The sequence below is a fragment of the Pleurodeles waltl genome, chromosome 4_1, assembly GCF_031143425.1.
Source record: "Pleurodeles waltl isolate 20211129_DDA chromosome 4_1, aPleWal1.hap1.20221129, whole genome shotgun sequence".
In the NCBI taxonomy this organism is placed as follows: Eukaryota; Metazoa; Chordata; class Amphibia; order Caudata; family Salamandridae; genus Pleurodeles; species Pleurodeles waltl.
This window is the reverse complement of record NC_090442.1, coordinates 395,020,407-395,044,710: the sequence shown is the minus strand read 5'-3', so window position 1 is coordinate 395,044,710 and position 24,304 is coordinate 395,020,407. Positions and strand designations below refer to the sequence as shown.

The 24,304-nt window shown below is 42.8% G+C and overlaps 1 protein-coding gene across 5 annotated transcripts in view; it reads left to right on the top strand.

The window, feature by feature from the left end:
* Positions 1–24,304, top strand: part of ITPR2 (inositol 1,4,5-trisphosphate receptor type 2) — a 1,367,642-nt gene that overhangs the window by 540,384 nt on the left and 802,954 nt on the right. For all 5 annotated transcript variants that reach the window (XM_069228605.1, XM_069228604.1, XM_069228603.1 and 2 more), the window contains one exon: positions 1,019–1,184. In XM_069228605.1, coding sequence (XP_069084706.1) covers positions 1,019–1,184 — 166 coding nt within the window. The remainder of the gene's footprint in view (positions 1–1,018; positions 1,185–24,304) is intronic.

Below are 24,304 nucleotides of genomic sequence, written 5' to 3'. Positions count from 1 at the left end.
CGAATTGAATAAGACTGAATCAGAGTATGACTTATGCATAGGTATGGTTAACATAAGAATGAGATTTGTGTGTAGCAAAGGCAGGCACTGGCAAGAGCAAGGCAAGCTTGTGCCAGCAACAGAAATCCACGAAAGAGTCTGAACTAGTGGCCCCAGTACCACAGGAGTCAGATTCTTGGGGAAATCAAATGAGAGATGCAACCAGCAACCATTTCCCAACATTGTTGATGTTTACTAAGGGGTGGGCTTGTTGTGAAAAACACGCTGACTAATGCACGCTGGCAGTAATTGCAACGCCATGAAAGTCCATATAGCCCTGCATTTGTTTACATTGATATTTTGAATCTCTAAGTCCTCTCGTCTCCAATGGGAGTAGGAAAATGGCTCATAAGTAATCATACATTTGCATTTCATCATGGCTTAAAGTGCCCCAGACTGCATGCCTTGGTTTCTTGCAATTCCATGAGTGACATTTTAAAAAGTGGATATGATCACCTGCATTTGTACAATATGGACTAGGGTGGGACTCAAAAAGGTAATATTCAGAATGCTTGTGACCTTATGATTGCCAGATTATGATAATGTAATTTCTAAACTAAGTGACATTTGAAGTCATAATTATAAAATGGTAATACCATTGAAAGAAATCAGTACGTTATTGCCACTGCCATGCTAGTCATCTCTTTTCTTTATGTCAATATTTACAAAATTATTTAAGTGGATGACTGGTCAGAAACAAGGTTTGCAATGCTGGAAACCATGCCCCGTGTTGTGAAGATCTTAATTGGAAGTTGCAGACTATGATGTAATCAACTATTCACTGTCATAATATGTTGATTGTCATTGTTCTTGCGCGGTATTTTCACTGTACTATCTAATGTCAGCAGCAGAATGCTGGATGAATGAGAACATGAAAACTATGTGTTTTGTCCAATTAAATGTATTCTTTTGGTACACTGGATCATAACATTTTACACTCTAATGTCTGTCTCCTGATTTTGTCATTCTTGTCTTTCAGTAAAGAAAAGAACCCAGTGGAGCTTGATGATGAGGGTGGCAGGACGTTTTTAAGAGTTCTTATTCATCTTATAATGCATGACTACCCACCTTTACTTTCGGGGGCTCTTCATTTATTATTTAAACATTTCAGCCAGAGAGCAGAAGTTCTACAGGCATTTAAACAAGTAAGGAGAAATAAGTAAATTTATAAGAAAGTCTGTGTGGTGTTCTCTTTTTGATGTCTTGCAATAAAATGACCATGCTGTAGAGAATTGATTTCACTTACTTACATATAAATATATACCATTCCAGCTAAAAGACCTTAGAGAGCAGTATAAGAAAGAAGTATACAGATGAACATATGAGCCAAAAGCACACAATCTTAATGCATAAAACTGAACAACACGTTGTTATACAGTTATTTGTATGAGTGCAATGAAAGAAAGCAACCTTGTAGGCCCTTGGTTTTGTTGGTTTTGGGGTGATGATACGTTTGGTGTTTGTGTGTGGATGGTGTGCTGTCAGGTGCAGGATCAGGAGGAGGGTTGGTGTTGGTTGTACTGGGGGGCTTATTGATAAAAAAAAAAAATGGTGGTACTATTTTATAGCATGCAATATTTTTCTCAGACAGTTTTGGATCTCTGCTTTTTGTGAGCCAGAATGATAGGGTCATTTAAGGTGATCTTCTGCAGTATAAATGGGCTTGGTAACGGACCAAATATATGGCCACTCAACTGGTAAAGGACATTTAATCCTAGTCTTATTTTTTGGCAAGAAACATATCCGAGATCGAATACTCCCAAGTTACCTATTCCCCCAGGGTTTTCTCATGCCTTTTTTCATCCGCTGGGCTTGCATCCAGAGGGGAAGCTATCTCTAGATCCCTGACTTGGATAATAGAGCCTATCAAGAGAGATGGTCAGGGTCGATGGCTTTGGGTTGTAGCATGTTTAGATTCCCAACATATTAACTTCATTAATTACTATGGCCCAATAGAAGAAAAGGCTGAGTCTCTTAAACAGATATATTCAGCTTTGATGGATGTAAGGGGGATGATTATTGTTAGGGGAGGGATTTATTCTACTTCAGAACCCCTTGTCGGATGCTTCTCGTAGGGATAAGAGACAATTACAACACAAACCAGCATCGATTTAAGCAACATTTAGCACTCCGCAAATCTCGATTCGAGATAATACAGTTTTTCTAAACATTTTATCTGCATCACAAATTGATTTTTTTTTAATTCTAATCAATTTAATAGGCTTGGCTCACAAATAATAGGGAATAATTTCTCAGTTCATTCTATTGTCTCTCTTCAAGGCCAAACTAGGCCTGTTAAGTCTAGAGAAACTAGATTGAACTTTGATAGGGCCTTATTATTAGATGAAAACTGGAAAACTGATATGCGTGTTTTTATAGAGGAGGATTGAAGGATTAATGTGAATTTGACCTCCCTATTAGCTGTTTGGGAAGCCTGTGAGGCTTGCTTTCATGGCCAGGTCATCACTTTTAAAGCAAAACTAATGACCTGTAGAGCATTGATCGAGGAAATGCAGGGAAAAATAGGGAAGCAGATTATTATGTCTTACGATATCTTCTCTCTATCATAGGGGGTCATTAAACTTGCCAAACTTAAACTCTGTGAGTTTTTTTAATGAAGGGATAGTTAATGAGAGGACTGCATTCCAGAGGGCTTATGAGGAGAGTGAGCATGTGGGTTGTGTCTTGACTTGACCTGGTCTGTAAAATCAAGGGCCAGCGTCAATCGAATAATAGATGTAATGGATCCCACAACTAATTCAAATACTTTGAATAGTGAGGATGTCCAGATAATCTTTATCAGGCTCCATCAACGATATCAGAGAATGCCTTTGGGACGTTTTCTGATGCAGTTCCTATGTCTCAGCTTTTGAAAGAATAGCAGGAAAGCTTAATATTTTCAACATCAGAGGTAGAATTTTGGATGGCCCTCGCTTCCACGGCCAATGCTAATGCAGCAGGAATCAACAGTATCCCTATTGAGCTATCTAAACGATTTGCTTTGTTGTTTCAAGATTTCTTGATAAGCGTTTTTAATGAGATAGTTACAGGCAGGTCTATTTCTTAATCATTTGCTCAATCCATTATTTTGAGCTTTTTTAAAGAAGGATAACTCTTATTGGCCTATTAGTCTACTTAATATAGACTATATACTTTTGATGAATATTGAAACTAATTGAATAGCTCCTGTGGCCCAGAAATGTATCCAGGGCAACCATAATGTTTTTCTTCCTCATCGGTTTATGGTAGTTAACATCAGCTTTTGATCAAGGCCATAGTCTTGATTTACAAGACCAGAGCGGCCATAATTATGGTAGATGCAGAAAAGGCCTTTGACCTGATCAGTTGGGCAGCCCTGTTCCAGATTTTGCGAAAGTTTAGCCTTACTGAGCTATTTATTGATCTGCTGAAGACTCTGTATTCAGGTGCAGTAGCTATGATTAGCATTGATTTAAGAGATGCAGTTTGAGTTCATAGCTCACATGGCACGTGTGAGGGGTGCTCCCTCTCTCCGGTTTTATTTACCTTTTTTTAGCTAAGCTTTGGCTATTACGATACAAAACGATCATTCTATTCTACCTCCAGTATTGGGCATGTCTCAAGTAAAACTTTTTGCAGATTATATTATCTTGTACTTGGAAGCAGATAAAGCTAATATTCAAAGAGCCCTTGATAGGTTTAATGAGTTTAACATCTTAGCTGATGGGCCTATTCACCCCCCCGTGCTGAGCCCTTTTTTGGCTATTTGGGGTAGTTTGCACTTACGCGTTCATAACTTTTTGTCCATATAAGCTATCCACACCAAGTTTGCGTCATTTTTTTCCAACATCCTAGGGATGCTAAAGGTACCCAGAGTTTGTGGGTTCCCCTGGAGGAGACCAAGAAATTAGCCAAAATACAGTAAAAATGTTGTTTTTTAAAAAAATGGGAAAAAGGGCTAGCTGTGGATTTTGGCCCCTAGCTCGGCCGGCACGTAGGGAAGCCTACCAAACCTGTGCATATTTGAAAACTAGACACCTAGGGTAATCCAAGATGGGGTGACTTGTGGGACTCTCACCAAGTTCGGTTTCTCACAATCCTTTGCAAACCTCAAAATTTGGCCAAAAAAAACAAAACTTTTTCCTCACATTTCGGTGACAGAAAGTTCTGGAATCTGAGAGGAGCCACAAATTTCCTCCTACCCAGCGTTCCCCCAAATCTCCCAACAAAAATGGTACCTCACTTGTGTGGGTAGGCCTAGTGCCCGTGACAATAAATGCCCCAAAACACAACGTGGACACATCACATTTTCAAAGTACCTACCTGTGGATTTTGTCCTCTAGCTCAGCCGCCACCTAGGGAAACCTACCAAACCTGTGCATTTATGAAAACTAGACACCTAGGGGAATCCAAGATGAGGTGAATTATGGGGCTCTTACCAAGTTCTGTTACCCAGAATCCTTTGCAAACCTCAAAATTTGGCAAAAAAAACACTTTTTCATCAAATTTCAGTGACAGAAAGTTCTGGAATCTGAGAAGAGCCACAAATGTCCTCCTATCCAGTTGTCTCCCGATAAAAAAAAAAAATGGTACCTCTCTTTTGTGGGTAGGCTAGTGCCCGCAACAAGAATGGTTCACACAAGGGTCAATGGTAGTCCTTACATGATGGCTACTGTTAACCCTGGAGTGATCCAGTCCCGATGCAGGCAGTAAGCGCAGGCACACAAGTGGTGTTGTGTTTTTTATCAGGACAAGTGGAGAAACACTGGGTGGTACAAATTTTGAGGATCCCTGCACATTCCTGTAGTTTCTGTGATGAAAAAGAAAGGAAAAATAGTGCTTTTAATCAATATTTCACTTTTGCAGGGTATTCTGGGTAAGAAAACTTTGTGAAATCCAAACATGCCACACTTCCATGGACTGCCTTGGCTGTCTAGTTTTCAGAAATGACTGGGTTTGGTAGGTTTCCCTGTATGGCCGCCGAGCCCAAGACCAAATACTCAGGTGACTGTCTTACAAAACGAGGCTGTTTTGTGGTAGGTAATTTTGATGTCTCCACAATCTATTTTGGGTACTTCCCTGTTGTGGTCACTTGCCCACTCACTAAAGTGAGGCAGTTTTTCGCTGGAGACTTAGTGGAACACCGAGTGGTAGAAAAGTTGTGGCTGTCTGCATATCCCTGGACTTCTGCTCATTGAAATGCAAGGCAAAAGTGTTTTTAAACAAATTTTGTGATTTCTGGGTGAAGGAAAACTGGTGAGAGCCACGCAAGTCCTGCACCCTTGGACTCCCCTGGTACTAGTTTGTTAAAGATAACCCACCCCTCACACTGGTTGGTTTGAGCACTTCCAGAAATTATGGTTTCAAAGCATGAATACTTATCAAAGTATCTGAATATTGAAACCAAGCCTTCTGAAGGTGGGCCATAAAGCCACGTCCAGGCACCAACCTGTTTATGGTCCATTCACACGCCATTCACGCACAACAAACAACCCTCTCATACCACCGGCCACGGGCCCAATCCTACCAATCACTGCACTCACATTAACTTACCTCTGCCAGACAAGGGCCCATCACATTCACACACCACCGAACAGAATAAGTTTGACTACATTTTACCACCTGTCAAGTAACAGCCTCCTTCTTCCTTAACATTACCGAATGCATGCGTAACAAACCTTTACTAATGACTCCCATGTCAGCCACCCGAGGCTCAGGAAGACATGTTTTTCATGCGCCTTGAACGCACTCACTGTGCTAAATCCAACTCCTTCCAGTTTGTGGATGCAAGTTGGGGGGTGTCTGAGTATGCCGTACAAAGCGATTCCTCGAACTGAGTGAGCATATCTACCTTTGAAACTAAGGGAGACATGCTGAGGAATTCTCGTGATGTTCCCTAAAGAGAAGGTCATAGGCTATGTAAAAGGGTAGTGTTTGGCACACAGGGGAGTCCATGAGAACGTAGCATATGTCCCAGACAACAACATGTGCAGTGCTGTGACTGTAATGCACTTATCATACAGCAAACGGAACATCTACCAAGTTCTGATGGAGGATGAACATGAAAAGCAGGTCATACATTGACCTATACATGTCATTGTCCTTCAGTGCTGGGATGGAACCAATGGGTTTGAATCCATAGGTGTAGATGATGTACATCTGTACTACCTTTACTATCTGCCTTCTACCTGTGCAAAATCACTGAAAGCACAGCTACCATAAGCTTTCCTTACCCATTCATGTCTCTGTTCTCATCAGAGTCCTGACTAATCCTGTATAATTGCCAAGTGAACCTATACTAGTTTGTGGATGCAAGTTGGCGGTGTCCAAGCATGCCTTGGGAGGCCTATTACTCAAAATGAGCGAGCATATCTACCGTTGGAACTAAGGCAGACATGCTGGTGAAGAAATCCTAAGCTCTCTAAAGTAAAATGTCAAATTCATTCACCAACACTTCTCCTTTTGTTGAAAGTGAAGCTACAAATTGAGTTTGCACAATTTCAAACAAGTAGAAATGTTGGAGAATATGTCCGACAGGACATTTGTTTGACCTATTACACTTACTCTGGTTCTCGTTGGCAATCATGGTGGTCCTTGTGTAGTATACCTACGTTACCTAACAAGCACTTCAAAATTCAGTCATGCTTTTAACATTCTGCCACACAGGGTACTCCGTGTGAATGTGGCATATATGCGGACTATAATGCACGTTAATTGCACAGAACACCTACCACGTTCTGACGGTGGTTTAGGTCTCAAGCATGCCATAAGGAAGTTTATGATTTCCTGAAGTAGATGAAGTAAAATTCTGTGGCTCCTTGGCTAACGAAGCAGTGGCCCATGGACGTTCAGTATCCATGCACTGCCACTGAAAGGATTACCCAACCGCAGCTCCACCTCAGTCGATTTCCCAGAACTTTGCTTTAGTATGATACAGCGTAAAGCAAGTAGGGACACAGAGGCCTGGTTATGATGGGCACTGGGGACAGTAATACCGAGTCTCCTGCCGCTTTCCATGCTTCAAGCACACTTTACAGCGACGACCTGGACGATCCTTTTTGGGTGTTTTAGGAATGCGATCAGCAAAGTGTCGCTCCTGCAGCCTTGCCACATCCTCCACAACATATGAGGTGGAGGCTGCTACTGCTTCTGTAACAGCAGTGAGGCTTTCAATTACAGACATCTTGAAATCAAGGAAAGTCATGAGTTTTCCTGTGGTTGTCTGACGGTAAACAACATACGCATATGTTGCCGTCTGGTTCAGGCGGGTAAACAGTTTCTTGTACCAAATGCGAGTTTTACGACACGCATTGTATGGTTGAAGAACCTGGTCTTTCTTGTCCACTCCGCCCATGTACTTATTGTAATCAGGTATACAGATGGGCTTGTGGACTTCGGTCAAACTGTGATGGGGAAGTGCTCTCATCATGAATTGTAGTGATCACGTATACATCACGCCTATCCAAGAACTTTACTGCGAGCAGTTCGTTGGAACGCAATGCAGTACTCTGGGATTTCTGGAGCTTCTTGCAAACAAGCTCCTGCTGGAATCCTTTGCGGTTACAATGAACTGTACTGCAGGCCACAGTGCCAGCTTTGTAGAGCTCACTGAACAGCCCTACTCCTGTATAAAAATTGTCAACAAAAAGGTTATAACCCTTGTGAAGAAGTGGCTGGACAAGTTCCCATACAATCTTACCTGTGACCCCCTAATGATGGGAGTGTAACCTACAGGGTTTAGGGTAGAGTCCTTCCCTGTACACACTCTCAAGCTGTACACATAGCCAGAAGAGCTCTCACACAGCATGGACAGCTTTATGCCATAGCAAGCTCTTTTGCTCGCAATGTACTGTCTGAAAAGCAGCTGTCCTTTGTACAGGATCAAGGACTCATCGACTGCTATATTCTTTCCAGGAGTATAAATCTCTGGAAACCTGGCAGACAAATGTTCCACGACAGGCCGAATTTTGAACAACCTGTCATGGTCTGGATGGTCCCGGGGAATGCAGCAGAATTGTCATTGAAATGCCGCATGTGCTGCAGTAGCAAAAAACGATCTCTGCTCATGTATGGTGCGAAGATGGGGTTACCCAAACCATGCAAGTCATCCAGTAGGACTGCAAGGTGGGTTTCTGCACTAACCCCATTTTGAGCGTAAGGCCCAAAAATATCTTCAACTCTGCCAGTGAAGTGGGAGTCCACTGGCGTGCCCTAGAACAGGGCCCTAGAGTGCCTCCACGCTCCCTCAGAAATTGGTCTGCACACAAATTTGTTTGCTGCACAATTTCATGAAGGAAGTCAACATCCAAACATAGATGGACGTAGTCGACTAGCAAAAAGTTAGCTGTATTGACTTTACATCCAGTGTCACCAGTAAAAGGTGGAATTTGGGGGTGAACTAAACAGGGGGGCTGCCAAGAGAGCACTCTCTCTGTGCTTGTGGCCGCATGCACCTGCTCTCTGGGTTCGGCTAACCTGATGTTGTCCCGCTGCACAGACTGTGCTTGCGAAGGGACAGCACTGCTGTCGTCATCGTCTCCTTCAGAATCACTGGAAGAGGTGTCGTCGGATGGGACTCCTCCGACTGAAATATCACTCCCAGATTCTGCCCCATTGTCCTCTCACTTAGATGCTGTCTCAGTATCTGCTGTCTCAGTTTCTGATACTACATCAGAGCTGTCCTCTAAAACCCGAGTTAGGGCTTGAGTAGCAGTTATCCAACGAGACGCCATCTCTGGTACTGGCTAAACTGTCCCTCTAAAGTACCAGACTACGTAGAAGGCAGATAGTCACAAAATTGCTCGTGGGTGTGTGTGATGTGTCCAATAGGAAATGTCGTCAACTTACCTTCGCTTCTTCTCCGATTCGGCAGATTCTCTGAAGACACTGGAAAAAAAAAAAACAGACAGAACAGAACAGACTGAAAAAAATAAAACAGTGCTGGTGGCACCCAGTGCGACAGTCATTTTTGGTGCTCTGCCTCCCATGACCACCTCTTTTAATTCCCTCAGTACCACCCAGTAAAAGTGCCCTTCATACCTCCATAGTCCCCCTCGCACATACATTTAATTTGTTTTAAAGCGCAGGTAATGCTTGCCTTTACTAATCCACTCAGCTAAATACATATGGATGTATATCCTTTGCAGAAGGACAATAAACCATCTGCGCTACTTTATGGCATCAAAACTGCCACTAGACAAAAGACAGATCTATCTATATATATATATATATATATATATATATATATATGTATATATATATTTATGTATATATATATATATATATATATATATCACTTTTATATGTGTAGTTTCCCTGGGGGGCCAATTGTGGCTCACGGAAGACAACACATCAAAAAAAAAATATATCTATATATATATATATATATATATATATATATATATATATACACACACACACACATATCTATATAGATTTGTCTCATATATATATATATATATATATATATATATATATATATATATATAAGAGAGAGAGAGAGAGAGAGAGAGAGAGACTGACTCTCTACACCACTTTTACATGTGTGCTTTCCCTTGGCAAAGCACACATGTATAAAAAAAAAACACACTTATAAAAAAACAAAATGGCCCCATAGGGGTCAGCATAAGGGCGGACCCCATCATTTTCTACCAGGGAAAACTATAATGATTTATAGCCCCAGGGTTTGGCCCGTGTTCGAGGGCCGACCACGCCATTTTGTTTTCTATGTTTTTAAAAATATATATATATTTTTTTTATTCTGGGGGGGCGCAATCGCCCCCCAAAAGAACCCTAACCTGTTTTTTATTTTTTTATTTATGCCCCCACATGGGGGACTACAACAAAGGAGGAATCCAGAAGGAAAAAATAAAGACACAACTATTCAAGCGAAAACCACAATTTCTCACTGGAGCTTAATTTCTTTTAATGTAATCAAACTAATTAAATCATAGTGTCAACGAATTACCTGTGCAACTAAAAAACTAACTAAACAAACTAACGCACCAGATAAAATCTAAATATATACAAATCTTATACATAAAGCACCGTAATATAAAGCAAAAGGCTGCTTAATCTAATTTGATGAAAGTAGAGAGTTGGTATAAAGTTTGGCATCAGAAAACTCAGCAGAATTATATCCCAAAGTATCTTTTAAAGGTAGCATTAGTTACTGGGTGTCCTATCTCTCAAATTCAGTGGTTGGATATTTCTGCTTTTGGATACAAACTGTTTAGAGCAGCTAATATTAAAAAAAATTAACTTTTTTTCAAGATGGGTACTTTACTATGCCACACAATTAAAAGAAATATGCTTTCCCAATTTCTTAAGTGTTTCAGATGAATAACGATGGCACTGGGAGATTAGGCACACATTTTCTTTACCTGCCAAGCTTCTTATTTATGTTTATAGCTCAACAATTATTTAAAAGGGTGGAACTAGATTTATTAGAGGTTCTTTTTGGGGTGCTGGCAAATAATGAGGCTTTGCGAGATCTGGGTAAAACGTTTTCTTTTTAGCTGTCTCAGTTGCTAGATCACTCATTTTACAATTCTGGAACACTGTCTATCATTTGGCCACTGTAAAACTAAAATGAACAAGATACATCAATTTGAATATACATATGCCAAGAGGAACAATCAAATTGTTACATTTGAGCAGTTTTGGGGTTTCTTCCCTCGGTATATTGAAGGGGGGGGGATAATGATACATAACAAAAGGGGAGCTATGTCATTCCATTTTAGACTTTGGGATTTGAATTGTTTTATAATTGTATGTTTCCACAAGTATATTTGCACTTTAAAGGTATTGCACTATGTTTGATTGTAACTTGCACTCTAAAGAATTTGCACTTGCTATGTTGATAAACTTTTTTTCTCCATGCTAGTGTAGATCAGGGCTGAGTTTTAAATACCGTCTCCTATTTCCTGGCAAATATTGCAGTTTAATATTATCCATTCTTGCTAGTATTATGCACTTCAATTATGTATAAGTATTTGTAGCTCTTTAAGGGTCAGATGTATCAAGAATCCACTTTGCGATTCTCTAATAAAGATTTTTAAGAAATCGCTATTTCAGGGTCGCAAAATGGTATGTATCATATCTGCGATTCGGTAATAGAGATTTCTTAAACATCGCAAATGCTATTACCGAATTGCAAATAGTGATTCTGAGCCCATTCGCACGAATGGAGATTCCTGCCTCTTGTGAGGCTGAGGCCTGCTGCCATTTTGGAGGTCCCACGGCGGTGAAACTGCATCGGCGGGCTGGGGGGTTGGGTTGTGGAGGCTTTGCGTCTGCCAAGCCTCACTTCTATTAATGTGGCAGTCCTCACTGCCAGCTCTGCGGCAGTAGGACCTCCATGGCGAGGCTGGTGGTCTCATGACCTCCAGCCTCGTAATGAGGGCCTATGTAATAGCCTTACCTGATCAAAATAACTGTGGTGCAAATTCTCACAAATTTTAAAGATTTTTTTTTTTTTTCTGTACTGAAGACATCACTGAAACCAGCTTGATTTGTGACCAGTAGACCTTCCTGGATGTTGAAAGTGTTTCACTGGGCAGCTGTTTTCTCCATTTCTTTCCCTAGCCACATGTGGTTTGATAAAGGACAGTGAGTACCTGTGTGCGGTCTGAGGTAGATTTTATGGATAGGGTTGTGCTCTGACTGATTTTAGTAGCTAATGATACATGCCTTGGTCTATGGAAGTATTAATTATGATGCACCCAAGTATTTTGAAAGCCATGGATTTTTTCTTGATCATTACGAGTAGGGTCGGGGTCAGAAAAACAGTCAGTATGCTTAAGATTCTTTTTACATTTTTAGATAGATAATTTGGTGAAATGAAAGCAGTCCATGAAACGTTTTGGAGGAGAAAGTGGGGGTTGTGCTATGTAAGTTGAGATAATTTCTATTGGTTTGATTATTTTTTTCTTCAGGAAAATGTTTTATATGTTTTTTGGTGCCAGTCACTTGTCATTTGGAAATGGAGATTGATTATTAATGTGCCAAAACAGCAATCAGGTGGCTTTTGGGAAGATGGTTGTTTGCTCATGAATGCTGACATTGCTGAATAGATTGCAAGTTTGCATTTTTTTAAATTTTGATTAGTGAAGAGTACGAATGTCTATTTGTTCTTGTGTCTTATTTGTATTGCTTCTGTTATTTATAATTGATTTTGTGAACCACAGTTGACTAGGCATTGGTTTACCCATTTTGAAATGTGTGAGTTAGTCAATGATTTCTGTTATCCTTTCTTCAGATTATTCAGTAGCTAATTCAACATTTTCTGAGGTGTTTAAGAGACCCAGTGTGGGTAAACTGAGGTTTTGTAAATCTTTTGGCGGTAGGGTGAGCTTTTTCAAATGGTGAACATGTTTTTTTCATTGTGGGTGAGTTTAGAGTTCAAATGATTTACACACATGTGGATAGGGACGATGAAGTGGTGTGACAATTAGGTATTTCTAGGTGATGGTTATGATCTAAGATTTTGCCTTTTATGTGAGTTGGTAATGGTTTGAGTTGTCAAAGATTGTGTAGGCATGCTAGTGTGTTGATAGCAGAGGCATATTTGTCTTTGGGGTTTTCCCAGTCAGTGTTTGAGTTACTGAGGAAGACATCATTTGTACAGAACATTTTTCTCTCAATTATGCATTTAGTAAGTCTGTAAAATTTGATGACTTCATAGGTGGGTCAAAGATAATGTTACCTGTATGATGTGGGTGGAAAATGGGTTAGTGACTAGTTTGAGACATTCAAAGGATTTTAGAGTTGAGATAGGAGTAAACCTGCAATTAACAGTGATTCTTAGAATTACCACGTTACTTCTGCGTTAGAAATGGGGTCTCTAGTTGGTAGTCAGTTACACCCTGTCCAGAGAGGGACTCTCAGTCTAGTCAGAGTTAGGGAGGTACACAGCTCAGATAACCCCCGCTTACCCCCTTGATAGCTTGGCCCAAGCAGTCAGGCTCATCACAGCAGCAATGTGTAAAGTATTTGTACAAACACACACAGTGAAAACACTACAAAAGGACTCCACACCAGTTTAGAAAAATAGCCAATATTTATCTAAATCAAACAAGAGCAAAATGACAAAAAGCCAACATACATAGTAAAGGTAGCATTTTTTAAAGTAAAAAAGAGGCTTAATCCATAGAAATCAATGGATGCACTCTTTTATCACAAAGTACCTGGTATGCGTCAAAACTGCACAGGCAAGCATGCGTCGGAACAGCAATGTGTTGATTCCTTACTCGCAATTTAGGCAATGCGTCAATTATTTCTCTGCTGGGTAAGTGTTGCATTGGTTTCCGGACAAGCAGCCTTAGGCCCATGCAGTGATGTTGAAGATTTTGATGCCCGGGGACGATGGTGGCAAATCCAGATGCACGGCAGTGACAAATCTGTGCTGAGCTGGCGATGCATTGATTTCACCGGTGCTGCGTAGATTTTTCAGCCACAGTGCAGGTGCTGCGTCGATTTGTCTGCTGCTCTGCTCCTATGCATGGATATTCACTCTGGTTCTTCCAGTTTCTCCTTCAAGGGGCCCAGGTACTGGATGTAAACCACTTGGCATCTCAGGGGCTCTCAGCAAGAGAGCCCAGGTGCTGGCAGATGAAATCTTTGATGTCCCTGAGACTTCTTAACAGGAAAGAAGCTTGGTCCCTTGAAGAATCTTCGCAAGCAGGATACATAGCAAAGTCCAGTCTTTGTCCTCTCTAAGGCAGAATCAACCACTGCAGGACAACCAAGCAAAGCACATATAGCAAAGGGGTAGTACTCACAGCTCTTCAGCTCTTCTCCTTGGCAGAGGTTCCTCTTCATACAGAAGTGTTCTAAAGTTGTGGGGTAAGCAGTTCAATACTTATACTCATTTCTGCTTTGATGTAGGCTATCTTCAAAGGAAAGTCTTTGTAGCACACAAGAGCCTGCCTCTCCCTTGCTCTGTCCCAGACACACTCTTGGGAGTTGAGACTGTATTGTGTGAGAGCAGGCACCACCCTTTCAACTGCAGGTGTCTGCTCCTCCCTCCCACTCTAGGCCAGGAAGACTCATCAGGATATGCAGGACACAACTCTGTACTCTTTGGGTCACTGTCTAGAGTGGATTCACAAACAGCCCAACTGTCAGTCTGACCCACACGTGTATTCAGCAGCCAGGCACAGGCACAGAATGGTTAAGCAAGAAAATGCACACTTTCCAAAAATGTTAACCTGTGGGAGAGATAGGCCTTGCAATAGTGAAAAACGAATTTGACAGTACTTCACTATCTGGACATGTAAACCACACCAGTATATGCCCTACATTTTAAATACACTGCACCCTGCCCATTGGACTACCTAGGGCCTACCTGCAGTAAAAGGGAAGGTTTGGGTCCAGCAAGTGGGTACACTTGCCAGGTCAAAATGGCAGTGCAAATCTGCACACAGAGACACTGCAGCGGCAGGTCTGAGACATGTTTACAGGGCTACTCATGTGGGTGGCACAATCAGTGCAGCTGGCCCACTAGTAGCATTTGCTTTACAGGCCCTAGGCACCTCTAGTGCACTTTACTAGGGACTTAATAGTAAATCAAATACGCCAATCAGGGATGACCAATCATAATCACAATTTACACAGGGAATATTTGCTCTTGAGCACTGGTCGGCAGTGGTAAAGTGCCCAGAGTACCAAAACCCAGCAAAAATGAAATCCAGCACACAGTTAAAAATACAGGAAGCAGAGGCAAAACAACCAGGGGAAACCATGCCAAGGATGCCAGGTCTAACACTCTGCTGGTCATTGATATTTTGTATTTTTATTGATGGCCAAAAGAACCAGTATGTGTAAAGAATGTTCTTTTAGTCATAATTTAGTGAACCAGATGGATCACCCTCTGAGGCAGTGGGCCCTGGTCAGTTCATGGCATATCACACTATACGTCGCTTAATCAAGAAGGCATGGGCGTCATTTGCCCGGGAACCAACTATATCCCCTGCATTTCATCATATGTTGTCATATGACACTCAAGATAAAATTATAACAAATTTATACAAAACTTTAAATAGCCCTCCCGACACTGGACTAGATAAGGTAAGAAATCTGTGGAACACTGTATTACCGAACCAGTTAACACAAGAGGAGTGGTCACAAGCCTTGCAACACACACAAAGGGTATCCAGAAGCCCCAGATTTAGATACACTCAATTTAGTTATACCCACCAGACGTACCTCTCACCCTCTAGGCTAAAATGTATATTTCCAGGCTCATACCCATTGTGCCCCCGCTATGGCGCTACATCCACCCACTTTTATCACATGGGTTGGGAATGTGGTCCTCTCGCAGAAGAGTGGCGGAGAATAGTAACTGATGTCTCAGAAATAACGGAACACTTGTTTATTTTGGACCCAGGTTCCGGCCTATTGGGAGTAAGAGTAAGGGGGAAAACACACAGATACGTACATAAGTTTGCAGACCTAGCATTCATAATGTACACGAGACTGATAGCAATGAACTGGAAAGCCTTGAAGGCACCAGATGTGAAAACATGGAGAGCTCTGACGTTAAGGTGGATATCTGGTGCTACGTAAATTATCAGACCAAGGCCAAACACACACTGGATGTGATGCATGGGAGTCATTCAACACTAATTTGGAAGCTAAAAATGGTGAATGTCCGCTGTGACAACTGACAGCATCTCGTACCCGTAGGAAGGGATGTCGCATATACAGCCCATCCCTGCGAAGTAGGCAGTCGTGCAAAATATACTCACCTCAAAAACGTACATAGATAGAAACCAATCAAGATATAGGGGAAAATTGACCCATGGGGGCAACGGGAGAACCGTCGAGACCCTCACTCGATATGCGAGCACATACCCACAACACCACCAACAACCTAGATTAGATAGAGGGAGGAGCATAAGTAAACCGCAAGGGAGCAGCAAGTGAAAGATGGAAGCACATGTCCTAACCAGAAACAACATAGACCACACCCCACCACACACAGTATGGGACAATCAGCGGACACATCTGACCTACCTGCCGTTCACACCATTATCCCTATTTTGATCCGCGTATATATAAAGTTCGCCTCAGCTATGCATAAAAGAAAATATTGTGAGATATAACAGACTCAAGTTGTTGTAAATTTAAGATATAATCACAGGAAAATTTAAACATGCTGTAATGATCGTGGTAACGCTTGACAAATATCTGTGTAGACATAATAATAATACAAAAAGATGTTAAAAAATAAAAAGATTGCATCAACCTCGTGGTCTGTGTTGACTATTTTGTTGTTGTGTGCATTAGCAGAACTGGCATTTATAAGCATACATGATTAGATATTTTATGAAGTGGATGTGTCTAGAGTAATCCACTATGCAGATTTGATGCATATAAGATTGGTGTGGTTAATACTCCTTTTAGTCTGTATTTTATGCTTATGTATATTGCTTCAGATGATGGGAAAAGGTTGGTGCTTTGTGAGCAGGCATAGTTTCACCTGTTGAACTGGGTTAGCTAAGTTCAGATCACTTGTAATAAGGAATTGTAATAAGGAGTCGGTCAGCTGAGGTATGTTCTCAGATAACGAAAACTTCTGAGGTGGAAGAGGGAAGGGTGGATAAGTGATAGAGCTCCCTGTTGTTATTTTAAGAGTCAGATGTTTTAGCAGGCAGTTGCAGAAAAGGTACTTAGAGTTAGGGCCTTTGGATATTGTAGGAAGCATTCGTAATTTGATAATATTTTATAGTTACAATATTGTGCCGTCACTAATAAATATGGCCTGTTATAGTTAGTGTGAGTTTAGGTGAAGTGTCTTTGTAGGTCATTTGGCTCTGCTGGTCACTCTGTGATAGTTGTGTACAGAAGGTTTAAAAGGGGCTTGTAAAAGAAGACAGCCATAATATGATAGCCGGAGGCAATTATGGTAAGCATTTGGCCAAGACCTGTAGTTTATAGGAATTGAGGGTAGTCTTCAATGTGTCAAAAACAACTTCCTCATTAACTTTGTTTATACTAGATGCAGTGTGTGAAAGAATTAGTTTCTTCATGTACTATGATGCTATTGGATGTCTACTTCTATAGCATAGAAATGCTCATTCAGGTTTTACAAATCTGTCATCATCTGGTGAAATGTTTCAAAAATAGTTATTTGTTCATAATTATTGCGCTCTTTATAAATCAATGTTCAAACAGTCAACACGTTGAGAGGTAACACTCTTTATCAAGGCTTATTTTTATTTTGTCTATTTCACGCATCTTTCAGTCAAATGTAGGTTCCCCAGTGTTCGAGATTTATGAATCCCTTATGTTTTGAAAACCTGTGTTTCCAGGTTGAATCCTGACCGTTTACAGCCAGAGCTTAAAAAACAGATTGTCACATCTCCTCATACTAATTGTGGGCTGATATATGAATATGAATAATGACTGAATAAATATCTGAGGAAGCAGCCCTCCATAAAATACCCCACAGGTTTGTTCTATTGGACTTTGGAGGTTGGAATGATGTTGGAACCTACAGCACACGAAGAAAAGAAACAGAGCATAAAGTGAGATTATTCATTATGGCTCTACAGCACACAAACTAGAACTACCGCTGTCAGGATATTTGCTAACCCAGGCAGTGCCATTTCTACTACTGGTTTTGGATTTCTTCAGGGCAACGGCAAGATCAGAGATATAGGCTCTCAGTACAACCTGCCAAGGTTGAACCGCCGTAAGCCGCCAATGTGGCCGCACTCCCGTAGGGTCTATTATGAGATCCCCGCTGGGCCGGCAGGCGGAAACCTGGTTTCCACCCTCCGGCCCAGCGGGGATCTCGGCCGCAACACGGGAGCCGGCTCCAAATGGAGCCGGCGGTGTTGCGGCTGTGCGACGGATGCAGTTGCACCCATCGCGCTTTTCACTGTCTGCATAGCATCGATCTTCCAGCCGAGCTGCAGGCGAGTGTTGATTTTCAGCCACGAAGCTATCGACGCGTCAATTTTTCAGCTGCAGTTCAGAGTTGTCAATCTTTTCCCCGCACGACGGTCGGTGCGTGGATTTCTCACTCTTGGTTGCCAGCTTCTCCTTTCAGGGTCCTGGATGGGCATCACTTGACAGAGTAGGAGTCTCAGCAGAGACTCCCGGTGTTGGCAGAGAGAAGTCTTTGCTGTCCTTGAGACTTAAAACAACAGGAGGCAAGCTCGAAATCAAGCCCTTGGAGAGTTCTTCAGAAGAAGGAAGGCACACAAAGTCCAGACTTTGTCCTTTAGCACAGGCAGAAGCAGTAACTGCAGGAGAGCTCCACAAAGCACAGTCACAGACAGGGTAGCTCTTCTTCCTCAGCTCTTCTCCAGGCAGGGGTTCCTCTTGGTTTCCAGAAGTGTTCTAAAATCAGTGGTTTTGGGTGCCCTTCTTATACCCATTTTGCCCTTTGAAGTAGGCTTACTTCAAAGAAAAGTCTCTCTTGTTTGTGAAATCCTGCATTGCCTAAGCCAGGCCCCAGACACACACCAGGGGGTTGGAGACTGCATTGTGTGAGGGCAGGCACAGCCCTTTCGGGTGTGAGTGAACACTCCTCCCCACCCTCCTAGCACAGATGGCTTGTCAGGATATGCAGGCTACACCCTAGCTCCCTTTGTGTCACTGTCTAGTGAAAGGTGCAACCAGCCCAACTGTCAAACTGACCCAGACAGGTAATCCACAAACAGGCAGAGTTACAGAAATGGTTTGAGCAAGAAAATGCTCACTTTCTAAAAGTGGCATTTTCAAACACACAATCTTAAAATCAACTTTACTAAAAGATGTATTTTTAAATTGTGAGCTCAGAGACCCCAAACTCCACATGTCCATCCGCTCCCAAAGGGAATCTACACTTTAATGAGATTTAAATGTAGCCACCATGTGAACCTATGAGAGGGACAGGCCTTGCAACAGTGAATAACGAATTTAGCAGCATTTCTCTGTCAGGACATATAAAACACATTACTATATATCCTACCTTAACCATACACTGCACCCTGCCCTTGGGGCTACCTAGGGCCTACCTTAGGGGTGCCTTACATGTATGAAAAGGGAAGGTTTAGGCCTGGCAAGTGGGTACACTTGCCAAGTCGAATTTGCAGTTAAAATTGCACACACAGACACTGCAGTGGCAGGTCTGAGCCTTGTTTACAGAGCTACTCATGTGGGTGGAACAACCAGTGCTGCAGGCCCACTAGTAGTATTTGATTTACAGGCCCTGGGCACCTGTAGTGCACTGTACTAGAGACTTACTAGTAAATCAGATATGCCATCATAGATGAAACAATTACATACACATTTTGTATAGGAGCAATTGCACTTTAGCACTGGTTAGCAGTGGTAAAGTGCCCAGAGTAACAGCACACATCAACAACCTGGGAAACAGAGGCAAAAAGTTAAGGGCGACCACGCCAAGGATGAAAAGTCTAACACTGCACCTGCCATAAAATATCTTGTGGGGGGGGTTCTCTCAGGTGAGCTGCAAGTGCTACTTAACATTGAGAACACATCCCACAGTAAACAATTTGGACAATGCAGCTGAAGGGCGTGCACATTGCTAGAGGGTCACAATGTCCCCTGCCAGCAATTCATTCAGAAGTGTATGGCTATTTGACTGGTGGAGCTCAGGGGCCATGAAGCCTGTCAATCTGCAAGCTACCACTCTGACAATAATGCTTCAAAATCGTGTTTAAAGTGGCCATGGCAAACATTTTAGTGCAGTGCTCATCAAACTATTATGGTGCTGAACACCACTTGAGTTAATTTGATCAACTATAGTGATGTAACCTGTTGAAATATTAAATGGTGAACACTGAATACTGTAGGTGTTTCACTTTAGTAGTTAAGGGGTACTTGTGTGAACTGAAATTGAAGACAGCAGAATAAAGATGTTATTCTGTGATCCAAGGACCGCGTTAAACATGCACAGCATAGTGAGCTCTTATGCGTGTTTTTTCTCGCACATAAAATGGACACATCACTGGCAGCAGCAACACATGCTTAGCCGGCAGACAGAATAGGTCCAGAATACACAGCATAAGGACAAGCCTGTGGACCTTCTGACAACAACAATATGTGTGTGCTGGTGTGCGGGCTGGTTTTTTCTGGCATTGAAGTGTGTCTCTGGAGATGGAGTAAGTGCAGAAGTCTGCTTCAGGGTTCCCAACAATGTATGTAGAAGCGAGATTGGGGGTTAGACACTGTTAGCGCATCTGACCTTAATAAGTAAACTTACAAGGGGACGCAAATAGGTTGATGTACCTTTTGACTCGCAATTAAGATGATCCCACCATAACTCAAGTATATGCAGATCAATATTAAGTACACAATAATAATAATCATCAATAATCAATGGCATTGATAATCAGTAGAGTCAGTAATTGTCATGCACCATGACCTTTCAGTCATGAATAATGACACCTTTTAGTAAAAGTTAGAATATTTATTATCCTATATTAACAATGCTAATGTCATGTAAGTTAATCTCAAAGTTCAAATGATACGCATACAGAAAAAACACTGGCTATCCAAAGCGACAGAAAAACGTAATCTAATCAAAGCTTGAACTATTACGCATTCTAAGGTTACAGTGCAATTAATAACCAGAACAATTTTGCCACAAGATCACATACAAGTAGATTCAGCAAAGAAACTTATCAAGCATTATTGCCTATTAGCAGATTTCGAATAGTGAGGATCCTTAACTAACACCAGATTAGCATCAGCATATTGGGCTTCATGCAAAACAATTTAGTAACACGAATTTGGAAAAACATCTAACTAAGGCTCTCGAAAAACAGTGTGGTTGGTACCTAGAAAGAAAAAGCAAATATGCATGACAGACAAATAGGTATCAATCAATCAATCAATCAGATAATTTGTAAAGCGCGCTACATACCCGTGAGGGTTTCAAGGCGCTGAGGGGGGGGGAGGGGTGCTGCTACTGCTTGAAGAGCCAAGTCTTGAGTAGTTTTCTGAAGGAAAGAAGGTCCTGGGTTTGTCGTAGATCCGGCGGGAGGGTGTTCCAGGTCTTGGCGGCGAGGTACAAGAATGATCTGCCGCTGGAAGATTTGCCTCGGATGCGGGGGACGGAGGCAAGGGCGAGGTTAGCTGAGCGGAGAGGCCTGGTGGGGGTGTAGAAGCTGAGTCTGTTGTTCAGGTATGATGGTCCGGTGTTGTGAAGTGCCTTGTGTGCGTGGGTGAGGAGCTTGAAGGTGATCCTCTTGTTGACGGGGAGCCAGTGAAGGTCTCTTAGGTGGGGGGTGATGTGGCAGTGGCGAGGGATGTTGAGGATGAGTTGGGCGGAGGCGTTGTGGATGTGTTGGAAGAGTTTGGATGAGATACCGGTGTAGAGGGCGTTGCCGTAGTCGAGTCTGTTGCTGACGAGGGCCTGGGTTACTGTTTTTCTAGTTTCTGTTGGGATCCATTTGTAAATTCTGCGAAGCATGCGGAGGGTGTTGTAGCAGGAGGAGGAGATGGCGCTGACCTGTTTTGACATGGAGAGTGAGGAGTCGAGGGTGAAGCCGAGGTTTCGTGCACTGTCGGTGGGCGTCGGTGGGGGACCCAGCGTGGACTGCCACCATGAGTCATCCCAGGCGGAGGGGGTGCGCCCAAGGATGAGGACCTCTGTTTTGTTCGAGTTCACTTTTAGACGGCTGTCTCTCATCCAGTTGGCGATGGCTTTTAGTCCCTCGTGGAGGTTAGGATTGGCGGTGTGCGGGTCCTTGGTGAGGGAGAGGATGAGTTGGGTGTCGTCAGCGTAGGAGATGATGTTGAGGTTGTGCTGACGGGCCACTTGTGCGAGGGGGGTCATGTAGATGTTGAACAGCGTCGGGCTGAGGGATGAGCCCTGGGGTACGCTGCAGATGATGTTGAAGGCTTTAGATTGGTACGGGGAGGCGGACTCTTTGGGTTCTGCCGGTGAGGAAGGATGCGGTCCATTCGAGAGCCTGGATTCCTGCTGCGTGGAGGCGGGATTTTAGGGTGTGGTGACATACGGTGTCAAAGGCGGCTGATAGGTCTAGGTGGATGAGGGCTGATGTTTCTCCATTGTCGAGGTGGCTTCTGATGTCGTCTGTGGCGGCAAGAGGGCGGTTTTGGTGCTGTGGTTGCATCTGAAGCCGGACTGGGAGGGGTCGAGGATGTTGTTGTCTTCGAGGTACCGAGTGAGCTGAGTGTTGACGATTTTCTCTATGACCTTCGCCGGGAACGGGAGCAGAGAGATGGGCCGGAAGTTTTTCAGGTCCTTGGGGTCCACCTTTGGTTTCTTGAGAAGGGCGTTGATTTCGGCGTGTTTCCAGCTGTCCGGGAATCTTGCAGTTTCGAAGGAGATGTTGATGGCTTTCCGTGGGTGTGGTGCGATGGCCGTGTCTGCTTTGTTGAAGATGTGGTGTGGGCAGGGGTCTGATGGTGATCCGGAGTGGATGGAGTTCATGGTCTTGCGGATTTCGTCGTCGCTGATTTTGGTCCAGGAGGTCAGTCGGTTGGAGCGGGTGGAGTTCGTGGTGGGTGGGGTAGGAGCGTCTGCAGTGTGAGGGGAGTTGAAGCTGTTGTGGATGTCTGTGATTTTTCAGTGGAAGGCGGTTGCTAGGGCGTCGCAAAGTTCTTGAGAGGGGGTGATGTCGTTGACGGTGGCGTTTGGGTTGGAGAGTTCTTTTACGATGCTGAAAAGTTCTTTGCAGTCGTGGGCGTTATTTTCTAGGCGGGTTTTGAAGGAGGATCTTTTTGCTAGCCTGATGAGTTGGTGGTGTTTGCGTGTGGCATCCTTGAGTGCTGTGTGGTTGTCTGGAGTGCGTTCGAGTAGCCATATTTGGTTGAGTTTTCGGCAGTGGCGTTCGGAGGCTCGGAGGTCGTCGGTGAACCAGGTGGCATTTTTGTTGATGTGGTTGTTGGAGGGTTTTCTGAGTGGAGCAAGGCGGTCAGCGCAGTCGGTGATCCATAGCTTGAGGTTGTGTGCCGCGATGTCAGGATATCAATTATTACCTCTCCTTAATTGGATCGGCAAGACAGGTAAGTCTTCATCATTAGGACATCAGTTGATCAGCAAGGCATCAGGATTCAGCATCAAAGTTCAGAAAACGCAAAGTCTTTAAGCAATAAAGTTAAGCACGTCTCTGGTCAAGATGCACAAGAAAATATTGACCTTTCAGCCAGCAAGAAACTGGGCAATGGGCTGTCTTCTCAGTGCAGTCTTGTTAAGCTAAATTCACTAAAACTATTTCCCAAATCTCTATTGGTCAAGGGATCTCATGTTTACACTTTGTCCAATAAAACTAAAAATCAAAATCTATGAATTCTACCATTACTCCGTTCACATGTCGCTGATTGGTTTTCCCTTCAATGTCCTCATCATCCGGCTTGCCAAGAAACAATATTGTTGCAGCTTCTACTCCAGTCAGTGTCTCCATTGTTCTCCTCCTGAGAAAGTCAGTCTTACACACATTGTTACATTTAGCAAGAACAGCATCTTCCAGCAGTCGGTTCTCATGAGAAAAGATTCTCAGCTGTGAGCGCATTTACACAGTACAATGGAAAATCACAGTTTAACTCTCTAGGACAGCCATTTATTAAACATTAAGGAATACAGCTTGACATGAGGCCTGGCAACTAGGCCAAGACCTTCGCTAAGTTAAGGCCTACAACTAATAAAGCTAATACATAAAGCATAACCTTTAATATGACATATTACCACATTAGTCAAACGTGCTCAACATTTCATAGTATTAGGCTATTAATAAGTACACTTTGTGAACATTGGCGGCCCATCATCGTAATCACGTTTTCAAATGGGTGCATTGTTTTTCTATGTTATATTTTCTACACAAATCTATTATTCAGAATACATTAATACTCACTATTAACTTTTATTAAAACACCTACTCTAGCAGTGGAGCATTGGGTGGGGTGGTCTCCTGCTGGCACCTCTGTCATTCCCCAGAACTCATCTGTTTTACCTCAGTGATGATCTGCAAGCCAACCAGCCCCTTGGATTTATTTTCTTCTAACACTTGAAGACCATCTGCCAGCTGTTAAGGGAGCTCCAAATCCGCATTCATAGATTGTTTGATGGCTTTCAGAGAACGTGAGTTGGGCCCTGCATTACGTTGTTTCCTAGCTCTCACGGACCCTCTTCTGGAGTTCGCGGACACTAAGCCAGTGCTTATAGATCCCAAGCTAGTCTTCTGCCAAACATAAGTTATTTTAGAGCCACACTCAGAGACCCTTTGCTGTTCCTTAGACACCCTGTGCCAGCCCTTGAAACAACAAATCTTCCATCAAGAAACCTTTACTGGCTCGCAAC